The sequence below is a fragment of the Mandrillus leucophaeus genome, unplaced genomic scaffold (genome assembly GCF_000951045.1).
Source record: "Mandrillus leucophaeus isolate KB7577 unplaced genomic scaffold, Mleu.le_1.0 Scaffold335, whole genome shotgun sequence".
In the NCBI taxonomy this organism is placed as follows: domain Eukaryota; kingdom Metazoa; phylum Chordata; class Mammalia; order Primates; family Cercopithecidae; genus Mandrillus; species Mandrillus leucophaeus.
The window spans coordinates 2,451,692-2,472,694 of NW_012103532.1; the positions used below are offsets into that span (position 1 = coordinate 2,451,692).

Below are 21,003 nucleotides of genomic sequence, written 5' to 3' on the forward strand. Positions count from 1 at the left end.
AGGAAGGTGTGCAAGGTTGATTCATACTCTCACAGGGAGGCTGAGTCGGAAAGCAGACCAAGCCCTGACCAGCGATTCACAGAGCAGTCTGGAAAGAAACAGGAAGAAAGCACCACCTTCTTCTAGCCTTCTCCTCCTCCTCTCCATCTCCTTTGCACTCTCTCCCACAAAGCCTGGTCTTTCATGTCAATATCCCCCAGCCCAGCCCCAGTCTAGGTCACAGGGGCTTCGATACTCAGATCAAGTCTGGCTGGCGTCATTCTCAGACACTTCCTAGTAGAGAATTTCTACAGCTACAGATGAGAAAATGACTTCTTACTGAGACTAGAAACAGGGAACCCAGTGAGTCTTGTTTTGTTTTTCTATATCCCGATCCAGTTTCTGACTTTGAACACCACTCTCAGGCTTGTACCGAGAGGACGCAGGGTGGAGTGAAATGTCTCCGCCCTCCCTCCCACCCAGCCCCGAGGAGAATCCCATTGACTGAAGCACCCAGCTGGCCCCAGGGCCCTAGAGCAGGAGGCTGTGTCACCCTCTCCACAGGCAGCGCCCCCACAGGTGGCTCATCACACCCACTGGGCTCCTTTCTTCACCCTGCACCATCCCCCCCACCGCCCCCAAGTAAGTGGTAAAAGCCACTTAATGTGCTGACTTAGCCAATCCCTTTTTGGTCCATTACGACAAAAGTTGCTCTTTTCTCATTAGAGCCATTTCTGTCAGGGTGTCTTTAATCAATGGCTTCCCCAGGGACAGTATTTTTAGAAGTTGTATTTTTCACACTCTCCCTTTTCCCCTTTTGGAAAATCTCATCCCAGTGCCTAGTGAAATGAACTAATGAGATGCCGGGAGATCCCAGGCTGGTGTTAATTGGAACAGGCACGAAAGAAGTGGCCCACGCACAGCTTCGGTTCCTTCCTACCTTACCTGCGATCCTTTTATCTGTCTCTCCGGTGTAGGTTGCACAGACAGCAGATGGTGTGGATGCTGACCTCTGGAAAGACGGCTTATTTAAATCCAAGGTTACCAGATACCTGTGTTTCACAAGATCATTTTCCAAAGAAAATGTAAGTCTAGTTGTAGTTTCCATTTGCTGAGTGAGCACAAGTAATTTACATTCCTGTTTGGAATTTCCTCATTTTGTTGTTGTTGTGGTTTATTTTCATTGCCATATGAATTTATCTGTGGTTTTAGTGAACTGGGTAGAATCGGCAGCCAGCACTGTTGTTTCATTTATTAACAGTATTATTAACCACGTACCCAAGTGTACCGTGAATTCCATTCAATTGTGTTCTCAAAAGGAAACCAGGAAATTTCTCTCCCAGCTCTCATTTGCCCACCTTTCCTCCAAGCAACAAATCACAGGATAGTGCGGCAGTGAGAATTCTCCGGTGGAGCGGGATTTAACGCTGGCCAGCAAAGGCAGCCTGGCTCAGGGAGGGTCCCTGTGACCCCACCCCATCCACAGACATCATGCCTTTGCTTCCACAGTGACGTTTCCTCTCTGAGTCTCTGTGTGACATATTGCATTTCATTATTTTTGTAGGTAAGTATCCACTCATGCAGATTTCTCTTACTATGGGTTTTTTTTTTTTTTTTTTTAAAGTACTTGCACCTGTAAATTAGGAAACTTTAAAGACACCTACTAAGGTTTTTTTGTTTGTTTTTTTTTTTAACATCTAATAAGGTATTTTAATAGATGGCTTAGAAAAAAAGGAAATAGTTTTGGTGAGTATCTACTCTGTACAAGGCCTGCCCTGGGCACCTCATTCTGTCCCCAGATAATCTCTACAAGTGGAAGTTCCTTTCCATTGAAGAAACCAAGATCCAAGAGGTGACGTGCTTGTTCGAGGTTACTTCTCTTCCCCAGCCCCAAATAGGGAGGAGTTGGGATTTTCATTTTCAGGGCTAACATTTTATTTTTGGCCACATGTTATTGTCTCTTTGTCATGTAAATTTTATTTTGGGGAATATTTTTATTGATTTATTTATATAAATTATATTATAAAAGTAATATTTATTTGCAGTTAAAAAAAAACTGAACCCAGACAACAAACATACTCATTCAACAGCATGAAAGGGGGAAAGCGTTAGTCCTCCTCTCTGCCACCTGGCCCCGCAGGCCCAGGGTCCCATCACAGGGTCCTTGCGTGTCCCCTTGGTGTTTTCTGAATGTCGACCATCATGTGGCTCTCCAGCTTGTACTCTTTTCTGCCACCTATTCCTGTTGTTTGTGGTTAATTCTTGGGTAGGAGAATTATTCTGAACAGGACTGGGAGAAAAGTCATTGCTTTATTTTTTTCCCCTAATCACAAGAGCAATATATGCTCGTCGTAAAGTACAGAGTTTATAATGGAGTCAGGGAAGATCTTGACACAAAAGTCTCGAAGTCTTTTCAGTTCAGGCTTTTGAGTGTATTTTAAATACCAGGAAGGTGGCAGGGCTAAAGAGCGGACAAGGGCACTGCGAGCTTATAATGAGTCCCTGCAGGTCCCCCAGCTCACTGAGCAGCCTGAGACACCCAGGAGAGGGCTGAAGGCTGAGTAGAGGCTTCAGTTAAAAATGAATAGAGGCCGAAGAGGCCTCAGTTAAAACTGGCCTGAGGACAGCCATGATCTCTGTGATCATTTTTTGGTTTTGTTTTCATTGCATGAAATCAAAAACACTATGGGGTATTGGTACCTGGGCTAGCAGAGTCCCTGCATCCCTTGGAGTAGGGACAGTGACAGGTCTGAATGTGACAAAGAGAAGTCACTGGGGCTTTTTAGCATTGAGTGTCATGGGTAAGTGTATTAAGGAAAACCCATTGATTTTGTCAACATGTGTTGAACATTAAAAAGATTTTTCTTGGGTGTGATGAAGGGATGTAAGAAGAGGACAAGGGCAGTGTGAAAAGCCTCTATCTCGCTTTCGAAGCAGTATAGGAGATAGGTGCATGGTGCATACTGTTTTTGGAAAAAGAATGAATGGATCCAATAGTGGGATCCAAACGATCGAGTTCCAGCAGTTGGCAGGGGCCCACCTGCCAGCTCAGGAGTGGAGGAGGAATCGGAATATTTTAATCTGTTACAGCCAGTCTGTGCTGGCCCTGTAGTCCAAACCAAGACTTTGCAGAGCATCATTTTTTACAGCTGTAAAGGAGGGATGTGGGATCTCAAGACTGGACAGATTCTTAATTAGGTGACTTGAGACTCCCAAGGTAGGAGTTTTGGGAGACTCCTTTGGAACCTAAATTCCTTTCCCCCAATAATGCTATTAATACAGAAACCTGGCTTTGGAGTGACATTGCTTCCTGGGGAAGGATCGAGATTAATTGCACTTTTCATGCCCTGTACTTTCTGCATTACCTGTAATAATAATGTACATAGATTAGGTAGGGAGGATATTAAACAGAAGGATTTATGAACATTTGAATATTAAGTTGGTTATCTGTGGCTACCTTAAATGCAAGGTTGTCAAAAATAATTACAGTATACTGGCAAATACTGGCTACCAGAGACAATATAAATACCCTGAGTCAGTGCATATTGGGCTTTTGGCATGAATCATTTGCTCAACAAGGATTGGGAATACGTTCTTCATATTTATGAGGAGGAAATGAAAGAGAGCACAGATGGGGGAGGGGAGAGGAACAGGCAAAATTAATGGTGTCGCAGACCCACTGTATTAAACCCAGTACAGTGGCAGCCCCGTGTAAGGAGCGACCACACTTGGGCTGTGGGGAGCTCTGACAGTGCAGCCTCCCATTTTGTATGCATGCAAGGTTTTTTTATGCTTTGTTTTTAATGGCCACACCACTGATGTTCAGGTTTTACGATCAGGGACATTTGTAGAGTGTGTGGAGGGTGAGGTCACTAAGTGGTTTGCAGTTGACTTCTGTAAAACCCAACTTGTCAAGTAGAAGACATTTGAGAAGGATATTGATGAATGCCCATCCATCTGCGGGGCAGGAAAACATGCCTAGTTGTTAATTTCTCAATGCAGAAAGCAGTGATGACATGGAAAAGCAACTGCCATGAAAAAAAATTATGATAGATTAGACCAGGCGATTCTGAAAGCAGCTGATGTTTGCAAGTTAGGTTAACAGTTCAAACCCTTCCTACACAGTCAGAGATTTATTCTGTGTTCTGAGGGTCCCACTTACCACTCCCTAGCCTGCACTGTACATTGCCTTCCCCAGGCCCAGCTACCTGGAATATCAGAATATCAAATTGTTGGCAAATGTGATAGTTCTGAGAGGAAGAAACGATTTCCTGATGACTGTGCCATAAAAACACTAGTTGTAGGTTACACTTGCTACTTTGACCTTCCTATTTAAATTCTAATAATTTGTTTCATTTGTGTACTTTTGGTTCATAATATTTATTAGTGTATATCAATACTTTTGATATTTTTAATCATATAATTTAGATTTGACATCTCAGCAAACCCAACTTGATATATGTGTGTGTGTGTGTGTGTGTGTGTATACATGTACACACACACACACACACACATATGAAACGAAGTCTCCCTGTCAGCCAGACTGGAGTGCAATGGCACAATCTCAGTTCAGTGCAGCCTCCACCTCCTGGGTTCAAGTAATTCTCCTACCTCAGCCTCCCAAGTAACTGGGACTATAGGCACCTACCACCACACCCAGCTAATTTTTGTATTTTTTAAAGTAGAGACAGGGTTTCACCATGTTGCTCAGGCTGGTATCAAACTTCTGACTTCAAATGATCCACCTGCCTCGGCATCCCAAAGTGCTGGGATTACAGGCATGAGCCACCATGCCTGGCCGATTTTTTTTTTTTGTTTTTTTTTTTGAGACAGTGTCTCACTCTATTGCCCAGGCTGAAGTACAGTGACATGATCTTGGCTCACTGCAGCCTCAACCTCCCAGGCTCCAACAATCCTCCTACTTCAGTTTCCTAAGTAGCTGGGACAACATGCATGAGTGCCACCACCAGTCAATTTTTTTAATTTGTAGAGATGGGGTTTCGCCACGTTTCTCAGGCTTGTCTCAAACTCCTGAACTCAAGCTACCCACCCACTTTGGCCTCCCAAAGTGTTGGGATTACAGGCATGAGCAACAGCACCCAGACTCCAGTTTGATTTCTGACTCTGAGTGGCCCGGTTGAAAAATGTGTACCCGAAATTAATTTATTCAGCAAGTAATTACTGAGCACCTGTTGTGTGGCAAAATCCATGCTAGGCTTGTATTTATAGTAGGAACAGAGATAGTTTTGGTCTTCATGGTTCTTACACTCTAGAAGCAAGACAGATATTAAGAAAATAACCCCACAAATTGATAAGGAGGGAAAAAGAGAGTGCCAAGAGGAAACATACACAGTTTAGATGATAAGAACTCCCTGCTTGGCTTTCAGAGACATGGCACAGTGCAGGTGGAGGTGGGATCTTGGCTCCCATGTGCAGAGATGGAGGTAGCAGCCCTTCTTCTCTAAGCAAGATGGAACAACAGCCTCAGAAGTTGCTGTCCAGGGCAGAGTGATGGCTGACCAACTAGATGCTTGTCCAAGGATGCTGAACAAGTAAACGGAGAGCATGCTCACACTGGGCTTTGGGGATGAGGCACTTCTGCAAAATGGGCACGTGGAGTGCATTGCTAGTATCCTAACAGGAGAGATTTGGGATTTGAGCCCATCATTCTTTCCTTAACTGGCTCTGACTAGAGAGGGGGAACCAAGCTGCAAATTACTCTGAAGATTTTAATGAAATCTCCAACGTGCCCCCACATATTTAAGTTGTAGGGTAGATATCTTTAGAGCTCATTTCCAGCTTGAAATGTGCGCTGCAAGTGCCGGCGTGTTTGCAAAGAATTCTCTCTCGCAATTACAGAATGTGTACTGTCTTCGAAAGATATTTGTACACCAGTTACAGAAACTGCGCACTGTGGACCCCATATACTACCACTAAATAGAAACTTTAGGAGGCCCTTGTGCATGTCATTTTAGAAGACGTGTAATATTGAGGCAGCAGGACTTTCACTCTGTGTTAGTTTATGATTCTTGGGATTTTGTAAAATGTATCTAGCAACTGAAATGTGTGTCAGTATGCAGACTGGTGATCATTTAGAAGTGTGATTGGTTCCCTATTAGGTTTAGATGCATCTCTGTCCTACGAGTGCCTCAGGAATTTGCTCTTCCTAAAACCTCCTGGCCTTGAGATCTGATGCTCAGGGCTGAGTGGCAGCCTGGTCCCGGGACGTGTGTGCACAGCTGCCCTCTGCTGGGTTATGTCTAAAGCATCTCCTGGGTTGCTCCTGCCTCACCAAGGCTGTGTCTGAGTGAGTGGCTTTGAGGTTCTGCAGATAAAACTCCTTCCCGGGGGCCACACGAGTCCCTGTGTAACCACTGGGGAACATTAAGTGTCACCTACTCTAATTAACCTGCTGTCATAAAGCTGCACGAGTCATTGTGTTAAATATGCATCTTGAAGCCAAAATGGCAAAGCCACCACAGGCATGTTCACATTAATAGTCTGTATCTCTTTTCTTTCTTCCCAAGAGTCATCTGGGGAACGTGTTAGTAGATATGAAGCTCATTGACATCAAGGACACACTGCCTGTGGGCTTCATCCCAATTCAGGAGACAGTGGACACACGTGAGTCATCCTTTAGTAGCACTCATCACAATGAGGGTTTTCTTCCTCCAGATATATTTCTAGGTGTTTTTTTAATGTGCATTTTTCTTCAGAAACATTTTCGGAGGTCTTACTGCATGCCCATGAACAAACCCTGCTGCTTTTGATGTGTTTCTGGCTGGGTTCTCCAAGGAGTTTGCAGAGGATTCTGGGTAGCGGCATGTAAATGAGCAGAACGTCCCTTTCTTTTAGAATGGTGCTCCCTGCTGAATGGACTCACTGGGGAACGGAATGGTGAAACTGGATATAGTTTGTCTTTAGTCCTTCCTCTGGTGTTGCTGAAGCCAAGCTTGGCACAAGACCCAGAAGGAAGCAGAAAGAAAACAATCAAAAGACGCCCAGAGAACACAAAGCCAATAATGTGCCCATTTGGGGCCCACAGAGCAAACAAGAAAAGTGAGAATCAAAAAGGCTGCAAATTAAAATTCATAGGTTCGAATTGGACTGAATATTCTGACCACTGAGCAGGTCCAAGCAGAAGTGAATCACTGAGGAATCGGCAGCGTCTTCAGGGTGCTGGAGCCCTTGGAGCTTCTTGACCCACACATGAGTTATTAAATGGTGCTGGAAAACCTCTGGCGATTTGGCTTCCTTGTTCTGGTGTAATTTAACTTACTTGTTTCATTTTTAATCACTGGTCAGCCAACTTTATGATGTCTACAACAGTGAAGTAGTGAATACAAAACAAATACAGAGAATCCTTTCATTATGACTCAGGGTTTGTTTATTAAATTCTCTGTCTTATTTTCTGTCTCATACTTTATTCTCTCATAATTAGCCCACGTTGGTCCCACTATTTTTTGCTGTTTTCTTGCTAGCACTTCGTATGATATGAACCAGAGTTTCTGTCTCTACGCAGATCCCACCTGTTATTTTCATGAAACCAGCAGACCCCATTGTATAGCATATTTTTATTTTCGTGATGGTCTCTTCACGTTTAGTCATTGGATTGCTTTTTGTCATTTATGATTTTGTGTATTACTTGATAATCATAAGAGCTGATACTTAGTGTGCATTTACTGCATGCTCACCCCTGTGATAAATGCTTTACCTCCCTGATTTCATTTACTCTTCAGAAGACCCCTCTTACGAGACGGGCATTATTATACCCATTTCAGATATGAGAAAAATGAAGCATACTCACTCCTTAGGTATTAAAGAACTTAGCCGAGGTCACGCGTCTGGAACTGGAGGAATAACTAGAATGCTCACATACATCTTACTCCAGCTACACTTTTTTTTTTTTTTTTTTGAGATGGAGTCTCGCTCTGCCGCCCAGGCTGGAGTACAGTGGCCGGATCTCAGCTCACTGCAAGCTCCGCCTCCTGGGTTTATGCCATTCTCCTGCCTCAGCCTCCCGAGTAGCTGGGACTACAGGCGCCTGCCACGTCGCCCGGCTAGTTTTTTGTATTTTTTAGTAGAGACGGGGTTTCACCGTGTTAGTCAGGATGGTCTCGATCTCCTGACCTCATGATCTGCCTGCCTCGGCCTCCCAAAGTGCTGGGATTACAGGCTTGAGCCACCGTGCCCGGCCTCCAGCTACACTTTTAACCACAGCACCACACTGGAAGAGCCTGTGTATAAGCACATTTTACAGATATGTTTTATATTAATGTATAGGGTTTTAAAAAATTAAGATATAACTCACTTACCATGCAATTCATCCATTGAACATGCACAGTTCAGTGACCTTTAGTAAAGGCAGAGTTGTGCAACCATTATTGCACATTATATCACCCCCAAAACCCATTGTCAGGATAGCACCCCTGTACCCCTCAGCAATCACTCCCTTATTTCTCTCCAACCCTCACCTCCCCACTCCCTACCAGCCCTAGACAACCACTGATCTACTTTCTATATAGATTTGCCTATTCTGGACATTTCATATGAATGGAATCATACAGTGTGTGGTCTTTTGTGACCAGCTTCTCTCTCTTAGCATAATGTTTTCAAGGTTGGCCTATGTTGCAGGATAGATCATCACTTCATTCCTTCTTATTGCCAAATACTAACATATGGATATACCACATTTTGGTTATCCATTGAACTGATGGATATCTGGGTTGTTCGTACTTTTTGGCTGTTAGGAATGAGGCTGCTATGAACATTCGTGTACAAGTTTTCGTGTGGGCTTATGTTTTCGTTTCTATTGGGTATCTACCTAGTCATGGAAGTGCTGGGTCACATGGTAACTTGATATTTTTGAGGAACTACCAAATGGTATTTCAAAGGAGCTGCACCGTTTTTTCTTCCCACCAGCAGTGTCCGTAGATTCCAATTCCTCCACATCTTCACCAGCACTTTGCTATTGTCTGTCTTTTTGATTGTAGGCCCCTTAGTGGGTATGAAATGGAATCTCCTGTGCTTTCCGTTTGCCCTTGTCTGATGGCAAATGACGTTGAGCATCTTTTTATGTGCTTGTTGGCCATTTGCGTTATCTCCTCTGCTTAGGATCTACAGTCTTCTCAAAGACTTAGATCACTTTCCTCCTTTTCCCCTGTGTTTTTCACAGTTTTAAAATTTGCATTGGTGTTCATTTTTTGACAGTGAGTTGACTTCGAATGTCTTTATATTGATGTGCCGTGGAGCCGCAACGGGTTTTCCATTCCGCATTTTCCTCTCAGTTAGTTGGACCAGTTCACTGAGGCTCTGTCCTGTCTGGACTTGGGGACCAGCGGCTGTGGGGCCCAGGGGTCTTGGTTGGGAAGTTTCTCCCCTGTGACTGGGAGTGCACAGGTTGCTGCCCCAAGTGTGGACTCTGAGATCGGTCCTGGGCCCAATGCCAGGTGCCTTGTCACACAGGAGGGTGAGCAGCAGGGAGCCTCTTCATGTCTGGTTCTAGCAACATTTCCTGGAGGCTTTACCTGGGGGACAGAGGAGCCCAAGCTGACCATATAAGCCTTACGGTCAGCTCTGTATCATTGGAGAGTATTCAAGGCCCTGATTTTATAAAGTCAGCCAAAAACAGGAGACTCCTGTAATTCATTTAAAATATAGTTTGCTGTAATCCATATAGCACTGAAAAACTGGAAGACTGTTTGTTTTAGTAAAGTACTGTGTACTTTCTCTGTGTTCATTAGCATGACTGAACACATTTCTATTGACTATGTATAATATGTTTACTTAAAATTAGGCCTGCTTAAGCATGTGTAATTAGTGGCTCCATCTCTTACCCCGGGTTTGCTGCAGACGGAGGAATGGAGCCAAGAGCAGCGTGGCAACAGCAAGTGAAACACCCGGCGTTAGTTTTCTTTGTGTAAAGGTCTCATCTTCTTCACGCCTTCTAAGGCCAATCTGATCAGCTGATAATCTTTGAAGGTGCAGAGTTACTGTGAACAGCGCCCCCCATTCCCCAGGTTGCCGTCCCAAGTGTGGACTCTGAGGTTGGGTCTTGTCACACAGGAGGGTGGGTAGCAGGGGCCTCTTCATTTCCAGTACTAGGTTCATTTCCTAGATGTTTAGCAATGTTTAGGGTCTGGATTCAGAACGTTGTTTCTCTCCGCTGGTAGATCTGCTCTAGCCCTCAGTTTCTGTGCCTGAGGAACGCACAAAGTTATCTGACTCTTTAAAAAATGACCCTACCCCCCTAAAAATATAATAACAAAAACAATTCCACTGATTTTCTTGTCCCGCTCCCCACTCCTGGCTCCTATAAGAACCCCCGGGCAGGGCTGTACTTCCCCTCATTCTGTTCCTTGATTTGAATGTGCTGTTGAATGTCTTACTTCCTGCCACAGAATTGCAAGGTCTTGAAACCCAATACCAAGTACGGGCATAAATTACACGCTAGAGGCTTACTTGCCAATAATGACAGTAAGATCCCACACAGCTGTTCTTTACTGAGCACTTACTGTGTGCCAGGCACTGGGCTAGGTGGATCATACGTGTTGGCACAGTGCATCCAACCCACATCCCTGCGGGGTGGGTTTCATTAACTCCCTTTTACAATTTACCAAGACTCAGAGAAATTAAGTAACTTGCCTAAGGTCACAGTGCCAGAAAATGTTGGTGTTGGGATTTCAACCCAGGTCTGTCTGACTCGTGTATTAAATGGCTGCAGTTAGTTGAAACTCAGGCTTAAAAGCACAAACACACACACACCTCCCGTTGGTCAGCACTGGAGGTTGCTCAAGCACCAACTCCTTACTCTAAGGCTTGATAAGTAAGAGAAAAGAATCATGTGCTTATCCTTTTTTTTCCTATACAAAATTTATTTCAGGGAGACCAAATAGTTGATGAAGGAAAGTTATTTTTTATATATAGAAGGATTCTAGCTAAAAAATGCAGAAGGAGGCTGGGCGCGGTGACTCACGCCTGTAATCCCAGCACTTTGGGAGGCCAAGGTGGGTGGATCATGAGGTGAGGAGTTTGAGACCAGCCTGACCAACATGGTGAAACCCCATCTCTACTAAAAATACAAAAATGAGCCAGGCATGGTGGCACGCATCTGTAATCCCAGCTACTCAGGAGGCCAAGGCAGGAGAATCACTCAAACCCAGCAGGTGGAGGTTGCAGTGAGCCAAGATCATGCCACTGCTCTCCAGCTTGGGTGACAGAATAAGACTCCATCTCAAAAAAAATAAAGGAAAAAAAGCAGAAGGAATGACAGAGTTCAAAAATCACCATTGTGAACCTTTAATAAAGCATGGATCTTAGCAACAGTCATCAGAGGGTGACAAAGTACTCAGAGGATGGCAGTTGGGGAACTGTATGACCGAGGGCCCAGGCCGACACCAGCAGAGCTCAACAAGAATGGCCCAGCCAGACTCCGGGCCTCACCATATGACAGCCTAGACTTACACGTGCCCCAGGACAGCGTGTGCATCTAAAAAAACCTAACCTGAGTCTAATCAAGGCTTTAGCTCTGTCAGTCTACAGGAGGCACAGGGGAATGACCCGATTTCTCCAAACTATCAGTGCCCTGAAGAAAAGGGAGCAGAAGTGGTTGCTCCAGAGTCAGATGGTCTGGGAGGCCTGACACCCAAAGGCAGTGCCTCAGCATCCTGGGGATCCGGATGCAGACAGACTGGAGAAAACGTGAATGTAGACTCTCTATTGGATGATACTCAGGAATTCTGTTCGTTTTGTTAGGAATGGTGATGGCATGGCGGTCTTTAAAGAACAGTGACCTAGATGCCTACTGAGGTATTGGTGGCGACATGACATGGTGTCGTCAGGGATTCATTTTAAATATCCAGCAAAGTTGCAGGGGTGGGAGGAGAAGAAACCAGCTTGTCCGTTGTGCATAGCATTGACACTGGGTGACGGGAACACATGGATTCATTCCGCTGTTCTCTCTGCTTTGGGGTATGTTTGAAGATTTCTATGATAAAAAGCAGAAAAGAAAAGAAGTCCATGTGGTGAAATGTGTTAATGCTCAGGGCATCAGCGTGCAGGTTTCTGGTGGCTGAGCAATGAGCAGATTGTGGTTGCGGCTCTTAGAAGCCACCCGGATTTACTGCAGGGTGTGCAGTCCCCTTCTCAGCAGGAAGTGTCTGGGTTGAGTCCTGCATGCAGAGCAGGGTGACTGCAGCCCCAGGGAAGGCAGGCGGCAGAGCCCAGCCCTTCTGTCTAGCAGCTTAGGTGACCTGCCACTTCTGCTGCCAGGAACAGGGTGTGACAAGGGATGTGGTTTTCAGAATAGAGACAGTGGTATCTCTGGAAAACTCATACCTTTTCTGTTGTCCTTTCCTTCAGAGGAAGTGGCTTTTAGGAAGAAGAGGCTGTGCATTAAATTTATTCCACGGGATTCAACGGAAGCTGCAATTTGTGACATTCGGATCATGGGCCGGACCAAGCAGGCCCCACCTCAGTACACGTTTATCGGGTGAGTCTTAATGACAGGACTCTCAGCTGCTACTCTTTCATGACAGCACTCAGGCCATTCCAGGCAATGAGGTCCCAGAGATTTCCATGTGGCCCCCAGGCTCTCGGCCATGGGCCTCTGTCAGCCCAGTGCTCCTCACTGCCCTTCCTGCTCAGCTGCGGCCTCTCTGCGCCTGGGCTCGCACTGCTGACTCTACCTTAGGGCCCTTCCCCCCCTGCCCTTCTGCGCATTCAGCCTTGAAGCTCCTCTGGGTCCTTCCCCGACACCCTGTGATGCCACCAGCCTCAGCTCTCCACACTCGTTATTCCCCCTATAGGAAAGGTCACAGGGACCTATTTTGTACCGTGGGGCCAAGGTCACTGGATGTGGTCATGAGTAAGGCAAAGGCCCTGCTGTCACAGAGCTGATGTTCGAAAAGGGACAGACGAGCAATAAACGAGAAAATAAATGAGATAATTCCAGAGAGTGAAGACAGTGAAACACAATGATGGAGTGGGGGCCTCTTCCGTGAGGGGGTCAGGAAGGTGACACTTGAGCAGAGGCCTGAATGTCAGGAAACCAGCCATGCACAGATGTGAAGGCAGGGCCTTCGAGGCAGAGCAGAAGCAGAAGGAGAGAAGTGGGAATGAGCATGGCACGTTCTGGCAGCAGAACGCAGCCCCATGCAGCTGGAAGAGCCAGGGAGAGTATTGGGACAAGGGCGAGGGTTGGCAGGACCTCCTAGGACATGGCCTGGAGTTTATTCCAAGCACACTGGAAAGCCAGTGGAGGGCTCCAAGTCAGGAAGAAACATAAATATTACACAGCTCCATGATAATTCCCCAGTAAGCAGAGAACTGCTGAGGCCTGGGCCCGTTTGTGTCTTGTTTCTCCAGTAGCCTCAGCCCTGAGCATGGGCCTGGCTCTGTTGCGGCTCCATAAATACTTAGTACAGTGAAATCCCAGGGTTTCACTTAGGGCTCTGTTGATTGTAAGTGACAGGAAACCCAACCCACTTTGGCTTGAGCAAAAGAAAGAATTTGTTGGCTGGCATCACAGAAGAGTTGGGGAAGCAGGACCGGCACGCCTGGAAGCGGAAGCTTGAAAGCCGGCACTGGGTTCTGGTTTCCCTGTCTCCCTTTGGCTCTGGTGCTGGGCTCTGTTCTGACATGTTTCCCCCTCCAGGAGGCCTGGTGCTGCAGTAGCTCCACCTGCTTTTCATCCAGGTTCAAGTCCAGAGGCCAAGAGCAAGTCTGTGTTCCTGCTAGTTCAAAAGAAGTTCTAGAATTTAGTCTCATTGGTCTTGATTGATCTAGGTAGGGTCATGTGCACCCTAGGCTGGTCACGGTTTTCTGGAAAATTCTTCCATTGACCAGGCCTGAGCAGGAAGTAGGATTAGCTCCATGGGAACTCAAGGACTAACCATGACTGGTGCTGCCCCTAAAATACAGAGGGGAAGTCAAAAGTCAGAAAGGGGGTTAGTGGATGCCAGCTGTCTGGAAGGAAATAGATGTTCACTGTCCTCGGTCAACTGAAATCCAGGTGTGCCGGTTACTTGGTGTGGCAGATGGTTTACAGCCCCCTCAGCCATGTGCCTCTTCCCTGGCCAGGCCTGGGAGCTGCCATGTGTCTCCCTGTGGGCTCCCAGAGACACTCTCTCCTCCTTAGCTTCTGAGGCCAGCCTCCTGGCTCAGGCCTGTACTCTGCTTTACTCTTGTTCATTTGAGCCCAGAGCTGCCTTTTTATCAGCCAGGGCCTTTCCTGATAGCCTAGACCCGGTGAGAGCAGCAGATGAACCCTTGTGGCATTTGCTTGAAGCATGCAGGGAGCAGGTACCACAGAAATGCAGAGTTTCACCTCTGGGGGCTTCGGCTCTGGCATCGGAATGCTCTGTGTCAAGATCATGTGGTTAAGAAGGACTCTGTGATCATTCCCTTCCTACACGCTCAAAAATCCTGTTTTGCAACATGGGTTACACTAATTATGTAAACAGGACTACAGGAGTAGGAAATAGTTAGAATAAACATACTTCAGGCACCTCAGAAGCACCCATTTACATACAAATGGCAGAAACCAGCAATTTCGTAATGAACTTTTAAATCTAATTTCAGTCGCTATGTGTATCTTTAATTATAAACTATCCTGTTGTAAAAAGATTCCATTTTTAACCAATTTAACCAATTTTAAGGAAAAGATATTTACCAGTACGTACCTTGATAAAACCAAAGCCTTTTTTCCTTTATATCACTTTGGAAATATGGCTATAGTTTTATTTCATTTTGGGGCAACAGTTCTCTTCCAGAGGAAGACAATTCCAGTGTTATTTTTAAGCAAAGAAAGAGAATTCAGTATTCAGAACTCTAAGCCACTTATTCTTAAAAGTGGGCACAGTTCTACGTGTTACTTTGCAAGGGTTTGGGATTGTCAGTTGGGGAAGATAGAAACCTCACATTCCAAACAGCACCTCGAAAGCCTGGCAGCTAGAGGCCATGGCCCAGATGTGGAGAAATCAGTGCAGCTCACTGGAATCGCTCATCTAAGAAGACAGGATTGTGGTTTTACATGGTTCCTGTGGTGTCCTGAGAAGCTTATTAGGGGTTCCCACAGAATAAGTCTTTCTCCATTTTTTGAAGAGATTATATTCCTCTACATCAGGTCCCAAAGATGCAGTTCTGTGGGGCAACTGGGAAGTTGGAAACTGAATATGGTGAACATGATCCCATCACTCTTCCTAGGAGCGTGGCTGTCTCCTCAGCACTCACGAGTGTGTGGTGTAGTAGGGGTCAGGGCTGTGGTAACTGTGTGAGGGAAGTCACAGGAGAGCTTGTGCGGTATCTGGGAAGCCCCTTGGTGTCCACTCCTAGTTGTGTGGTTTGTGGGGCGAGTTTTGCAGTTTGAAGATGATTCCCAAACTGACCCTGAGAATGAGGCCGACGGCAGGTGACACACAGCTGGAAGAGGCTATATCCTGAGATTGGGGTGTGTTAGAGAGTAGGGGGCTAATTCATCTCATGGTTAAAAACCAGCATCTCCCTATCTGTCTCTCCTAACTCCACAAAGGACTTGATGTGGATTATCACGTCATACTCTACAAGGAACTGGCAAAACAGAAAGAAGTTTGGAGAAGCAAGGAAAGTACCAGTTGGAGTAGGAAGGCAAGCTCGGGGAGGGTGACACAGGCGGCCTTGTCCTGAAGGCCTGCCTAGATGGAACAGGTCACCCTCATGTGAACTGTGATGCCCAGAGCACAAAGGAGGTGATGGAACCCATTTCATGTGGGCGGTGAGAATTGATTCCCTGGTGTTTGAGGCCATGACCCTTTTAAGTTAGTTGGTTTGCTTTGTCACTCAGGTAAATGCTTTGTGCTAACCAGAGCCATGAAGATTTCTCTTTTTTCCTAAAGGGAACTGAACAGCATGGGGATCTGGTATCGAATGGGCAGAGTACCAAGAAATCATGACTCATCTCAACCCACAACGCCTTCCCAGTCATCAGCTGCTTCCACCCCAGCCCCCAACCTTCCCAGGTGAGGCCTTGTTGGGGTGTCTTGTGTTGTCCTGTGGTCTTGGGTCCCTGCACAACATTTTAGAACACCACCAAGTGTCTGCTGAACAACTGTAGAAGCAATATATCTTTAGAGGCGATTTTTAAAAATCCACTTGGAAATCTTTGCATTACGTGAATGCAAAGGCCATTCTGTAGTCCATTTTGTACGTGTTCTGCAGGCTCCTAAAACTGCACATTATGCAACTTAAAACTGGCTTGCTATTCAAAAGAGCTGCTAGCTACACACAGACATGTGTTGTGTAGCCATGGAGTTGGGGTCACTGGCCTTAAGGTCAAATTCCTTCTCTATCTTGGCCAACAACTCATTTGCAACCCAGAAGGGTAGGTGAGTTCTTATATTCTTCATTTTCATATAATTTCTTTTTCTAATGATCTATAAACTAAGAAATGGGTAGTTTGGGTATGAGAGAATAGTGAGGAGTTTTTCAGGAAATGCTAGTTTTAATAATTGTCTCCACAGAGAAACTTGGGTGAGCCAGCTGTTTGCTCTGCAACTGATTTCAGTTATAATAGAGGTAGTAACAGTCGCTACACTTTCTGCAAAAATAATCCTGTCAAATAAAAATCCTGTGCATCACTAGGAGTAAACTGAGGGCAAGGAACAAACAGCACTGATGGATTAAGCTTGAGAAAGGGACTGCAAAAGTAAAATAAAACAAGAACGGTGAGGCAGCAACACTTAGGGATTGACGTAATGTAAATGAGAATGGATCTCGAAGCTTCCACGTGGGTGAATAGAGATGAACAAAATCTGTCAGGGGACAGAAGAGTCACCGGTGGGTCTTCCTGGGCCCTCCACAATACAGCCTGCCCTCCGGGACATGCCACCAGCTGTCTGTACTCTGTTGCTCTGTGCCAAGCCTCCGCCTCACTTGGGAGAATGCGCTGTAATGAGGCCCTGAAGCCCTGAGGACTCTGTCCTCTGGGACATCCCCCTATAAAGACAATCTGGTCTTTCTTGTGACAGTTTCATAAACCAAGAGTAGTATTTAAACTTAACTACCCCTGGAATTGCCTGGAACTTTAGAAGGAGTTTTCAGTTTCATTTGGCATAAAAAGTTAGAAATCGCTAATGAGCCTCCCAGAGTTGCAGGGTGAACAGTTGAGTCTCTTTGTTAGGTTCAGGAGTATGAGGCTAGCACCGCACATCAGCACTTGTTCCTCCGTTTCTGAGCGAGAGCACTATCAGCTCCACCCCGGAGGGCACTGCCGAGGGTCACTGTCACCTGTGCTCAAGGCTATCTCAGGTGTGTCACCTGTGCTGGGGGGTCAGCTAAGGCCATCACCTGTGTGTTGGGGTCCTCCATCACCTGTGCTGAGGCCCATCGCCTGCCTGTACTTGGGTCAGCTCAAGTTTGGGCTCCTTGCAGAGGCTGGAAAGCCCCCACAGGAGCAGTTGCCCTGAAGTCGTTACAGCTGCTCCCTGCTGACATCATGTGGTTTAGAAGGGCCCAGAAATGGGCACCACCTCAGGCAGGTTTTGACTTTCTGTGGATAAAGGGCGAGCGCCAGTTTTCTCAGATAAAGCAGAGAGAGTGCTCTCGGAAACCTGCCGGTCACTGTGAGAGCAAGGCCACTTGCACCTGAAGCAAGGCGGCCGAGAACACTGAGCCACCAGCAGCCTGGCAGGATTGCAGGGCAGCGCATCAGACCCAAGTGTTTATAAGGCTTACGTACTTTATCACCTCTGCCGTACCGTTTATGGTTTACAATGGCTGCAAGGAAATTGGATCAGTTTTGTTTTACTTGCCAAATAAAACAAATGTCAAAATAGTCAATATAAAATGTATTCTAATTTGGCTGAGTTAAGTCAGCCAGTATGCAGCAGGATAATTGAATGTACATTAATGCTTCCAAGTAAAAACCACTTGTCTGTCCCGAGTTGTCCTGTGCAGTAATTTACAGGTAGGATGCACACCTATGTGAGCCTCGACCATAAGGGTTTTTTGGTTTTTGTGGGAGTTTTTTTTGATATTGTTTTCCTATCCAGTATCTTTGATTTTTTCTTTTTAATGAAATGTTGATTATTCATTCAAATTTTTCCATCGAAGACCAGCAAGGATGAGTACGCTGTTTTATTCCTTGAGGCTTCAGGTCTCTGCACTCTCCAGAGAAGGAACGTGATCGCTTCCCCTCTGGTGAGCAGCAGTGGCTGGGGCTTGTGCTTCAGGTGCTGGGGGTCTGCCAGGAGCCTATAAGGTAGGGCAGGCCCCTCACTGGGGCCTGCAGGGCCTCACACCAGCTCGGGGATTTCTTGTCTTCCCTCTCCCAGCTCGAGCCCCAGACATTAAGCTGCGCTGAGAGCCTCCTCCTCCCTTCCTGCTCCTGGCTTCTGCACCTTTGCTTCCGGTGCTCCCTGCACATGAGGTGTGTTTGGTTGGCAGGCCTCAGCGCAGAGGACTCCTCTCCCAGGAAGCCCTCCCTGAGGCTCCTGGACTGGGCCTGTGCTGGGTCGTCTTCTGTGAGCGCTTCCGGGACATCTCGAGTCCCTGGGGTGGTGTGGGCACGTGGTGAACCTCCGAGGAGCTCCCCAGCGCCCACCTGAATCCAGGCAAGCATTCAGTTTCACAATCAATGTGTCCCTTGCAACCCCTCCGGACGACTCCCTGTTCCCTGAGCACTGCGTGGGTCTTTTCCGATGATGAGAGTAATCCAGGCTTGTAGAAAATTGGCAGAACGTAGAAAGCATGAAAAAACAGGAATTCCATATAACCTTTTGTTATATTTCCCTCGTCTTTTTCTTGTGTACTTTTTACACAGGTGATATCATATCGTGTAATAGCAAGTCTGCGTCTTGCTACTGTTTTCTCAAGTAGCCTCAACCATAAACCTGAGAACCACGTCCAGTGCGGTCTTTGTGTGGCGTGGATCGAGCCGCTGGGAGCGCGGTGACGCAGCGCCCTCTACTGCCCAGCCGTGGCGGTGGCGGGGAATGCGGTTCTGAGCCGGAGCTGGTGGCAGGCCCTTTCCCCGCAGAGCGCTGGCCCAGGCTGGCCGGGAGGACCTAGGAAGGGGTGGGTCACAGATCTTGCTGCTTTCTTGAGTCTGTGTTCTTCTCCAAAGCCAAAACCATGTGCCTCCATTTCTTGTGTCATCACTCAGATTTCAAAGAATTCCCTGCCATTTTTTGGAATGCCATTCATTCCCGGCTTTATTTCAGACAAAAGGTGGATCTTTGCATGGTCTGCAGGCCATCACCTGAGGACCTGGTGGTTCTAGCAGCACTGTCCATAAGCAGGAACTGCCTCTAGAAGCAGGAGCTTCCCGCAGAAGCTCTGTTACTGCAGAAAATGCTGTGGTGTCCCCAGCTTTGGAGTTGTCCTTTCGGAGCAGGCAGGTCCCCAGGGAGAGGGATGCTCCTGGGCTGTACCAGTGAGTTGGTGGCTAAGGCAGCAGAAGGTAGCTTGGCAGAGCTCCTCTCCCTCACAGTGACGCTTCATCTCACACACAGACATCGCCACACACATCTCTTGACTGTTTCCTAGTGAAGAAGGGCAGCCGCTTCTTCTGGGACCCGGAGCCTCTTCATTTCCCTGGCCGCAGGCACTCCATCCCCTGCTTGCCCATGTCACGCATGTCGATCAACAGGAGAGGGCTGGCCTCGGGACGGAGGCACGGTGCCATCTCTGTGGCCCTCTTTGGGGCTGGGCCTAGCTTTGTGAGTCAGCCTCGGGTGTGCGATCGGATGGTGGGGTTTCTGATTTCGGCTCTGTGCAGCTGTCTGGGGCAGGGGAGCCAAGAGAGGAAACACCTTCCCGGCCTCTATCAGAGCAGCCCCTCCACTGTCTCGCACATGCGGGGCATCACGTGTTTCTGCTGGGAAGAAAAGGTTCCACTGCTGCTGCCGGGACAGAGGTTGGGAAAAGCCCCAGGAGGCAGGTGGGCTCACAACCACTGGAGCAGCAGAAGCCCCCAGTGTGATAAGTGAATGGCTCTGGGTTGACCCAGGAGGAGGCCCGTGGTGAGCTGCTGCCCTGTAGCTCAGCAAGCCGCAGAACCATGGCTTGATAAAGACATCAGAGGCATGCTTATCAAATTTGCAGATGATACAGAGTCATTAGGGTGAGCTGACGTGCTGAATGACAGAATCAATACTCTGCATCTCCTCTACAGCCAGAACAACCCGCCGGAACCATGGGAGGCGATGGGCGCAGGCCGAGAGGGCCTCCAAGGTTCAAAAAATTCCATCACACAGGAACCAAACTGAGGCCTTGCTTAGCAGCCGTGTGTGCAATGGCGGGGGTCAGAGCATGGGTGTGTGGAGTGCAGCCTGGTGTGCACAGCGGGAGGCCCTGAGTGCAGTCCTGCTCCTGGGGCGTGTCCACTGCCCCACACCACCAGGCAGAGGTTACCCGAATCCAGTGTCGAGTTTGAGGAATCCAGTTTGGACCTGAGTGGAGACAGGCCAACCTGCTGCAGACGTCTTAAGGGTCAATAGCAGCAGAGAAAGTAGAAGTGTTTCCAGGTGTGGATGGAGGGGTGGAGTGATGGCTGGGGGCTCCAGAAGACAGAATTAGGTCAGGTGGACTGAAGTTACAAGGAGGTAGATTTAGGCTTAACACTTCAAAAAAAAATCAATAAAGACACCTTCCCCAAGGTGAAAATTCTGTGGCATCAAGAAGCTGACCTGAGGTGTGATGCGCTCCCAGATGCTGGGGGTGGTCAGATGACATTTGGATCCTTCAGACTGCAGGAGAATTAGAGCAATCAGTGTTTCTTAAGCCTTATTTAAGAAACGTGTCATATTCCCTCTCCCCACCTATAGAAATTCAGGTTCAGCAGACCTCCATGTTAGGGCCACAGACACCTTGAATTTCAGGACCCTCCAGTGAGCAGGGAGGTCACAGAGCAGCGGGCCTTGGTTTCAGAGGTCCCCAAGCCACCATCGATGCTGCTTCTGTATCTGACTTGCAGCCATTGCGTTCCTCCACTCACCAGTGCTGAGGTCAGAGGAGGAGGCATGGATAGTGGAGAGGTGCTGCTGTGCA

At 47.2% G+C, this 21,003-nt stretch overlaps 1 protein-coding gene across 2 annotated transcripts in view; it reads left to right on the forward strand.

Annotated features, from left to right (window-relative positions):
• Window positions 1-17,892, forward strand: part of LOC105545674 (multivesicular body subunit 12B) — a 71,975-nt gene extending 54,083 nt beyond the window's left edge. For both annotated transcript variants that reach the window (XM_011988694.1, XM_011988693.1), the window contains exons 3-6: window positions 957-1,064; window positions 6,507-6,603; window positions 12,340-12,469; window positions 15,852-17,892. In XM_011988694.1, coding sequence (XP_011844084.1) covers window positions 957-1,064; window positions 6,507-6,603; window positions 12,340-12,469; window positions 15,852-15,978 — 462 coding nt within the window. In that variant the 3' untranslated portion in view covers window positions 15,979-17,892. The remainder of the gene's footprint in view (window positions 1-956; window positions 1,065-6,506; window positions 6,604-12,339; window positions 12,470-15,851) is intronic.
• The last annotated feature ends 3,111 nt before the right edge of the window (window positions 17,893-21,003 follow it).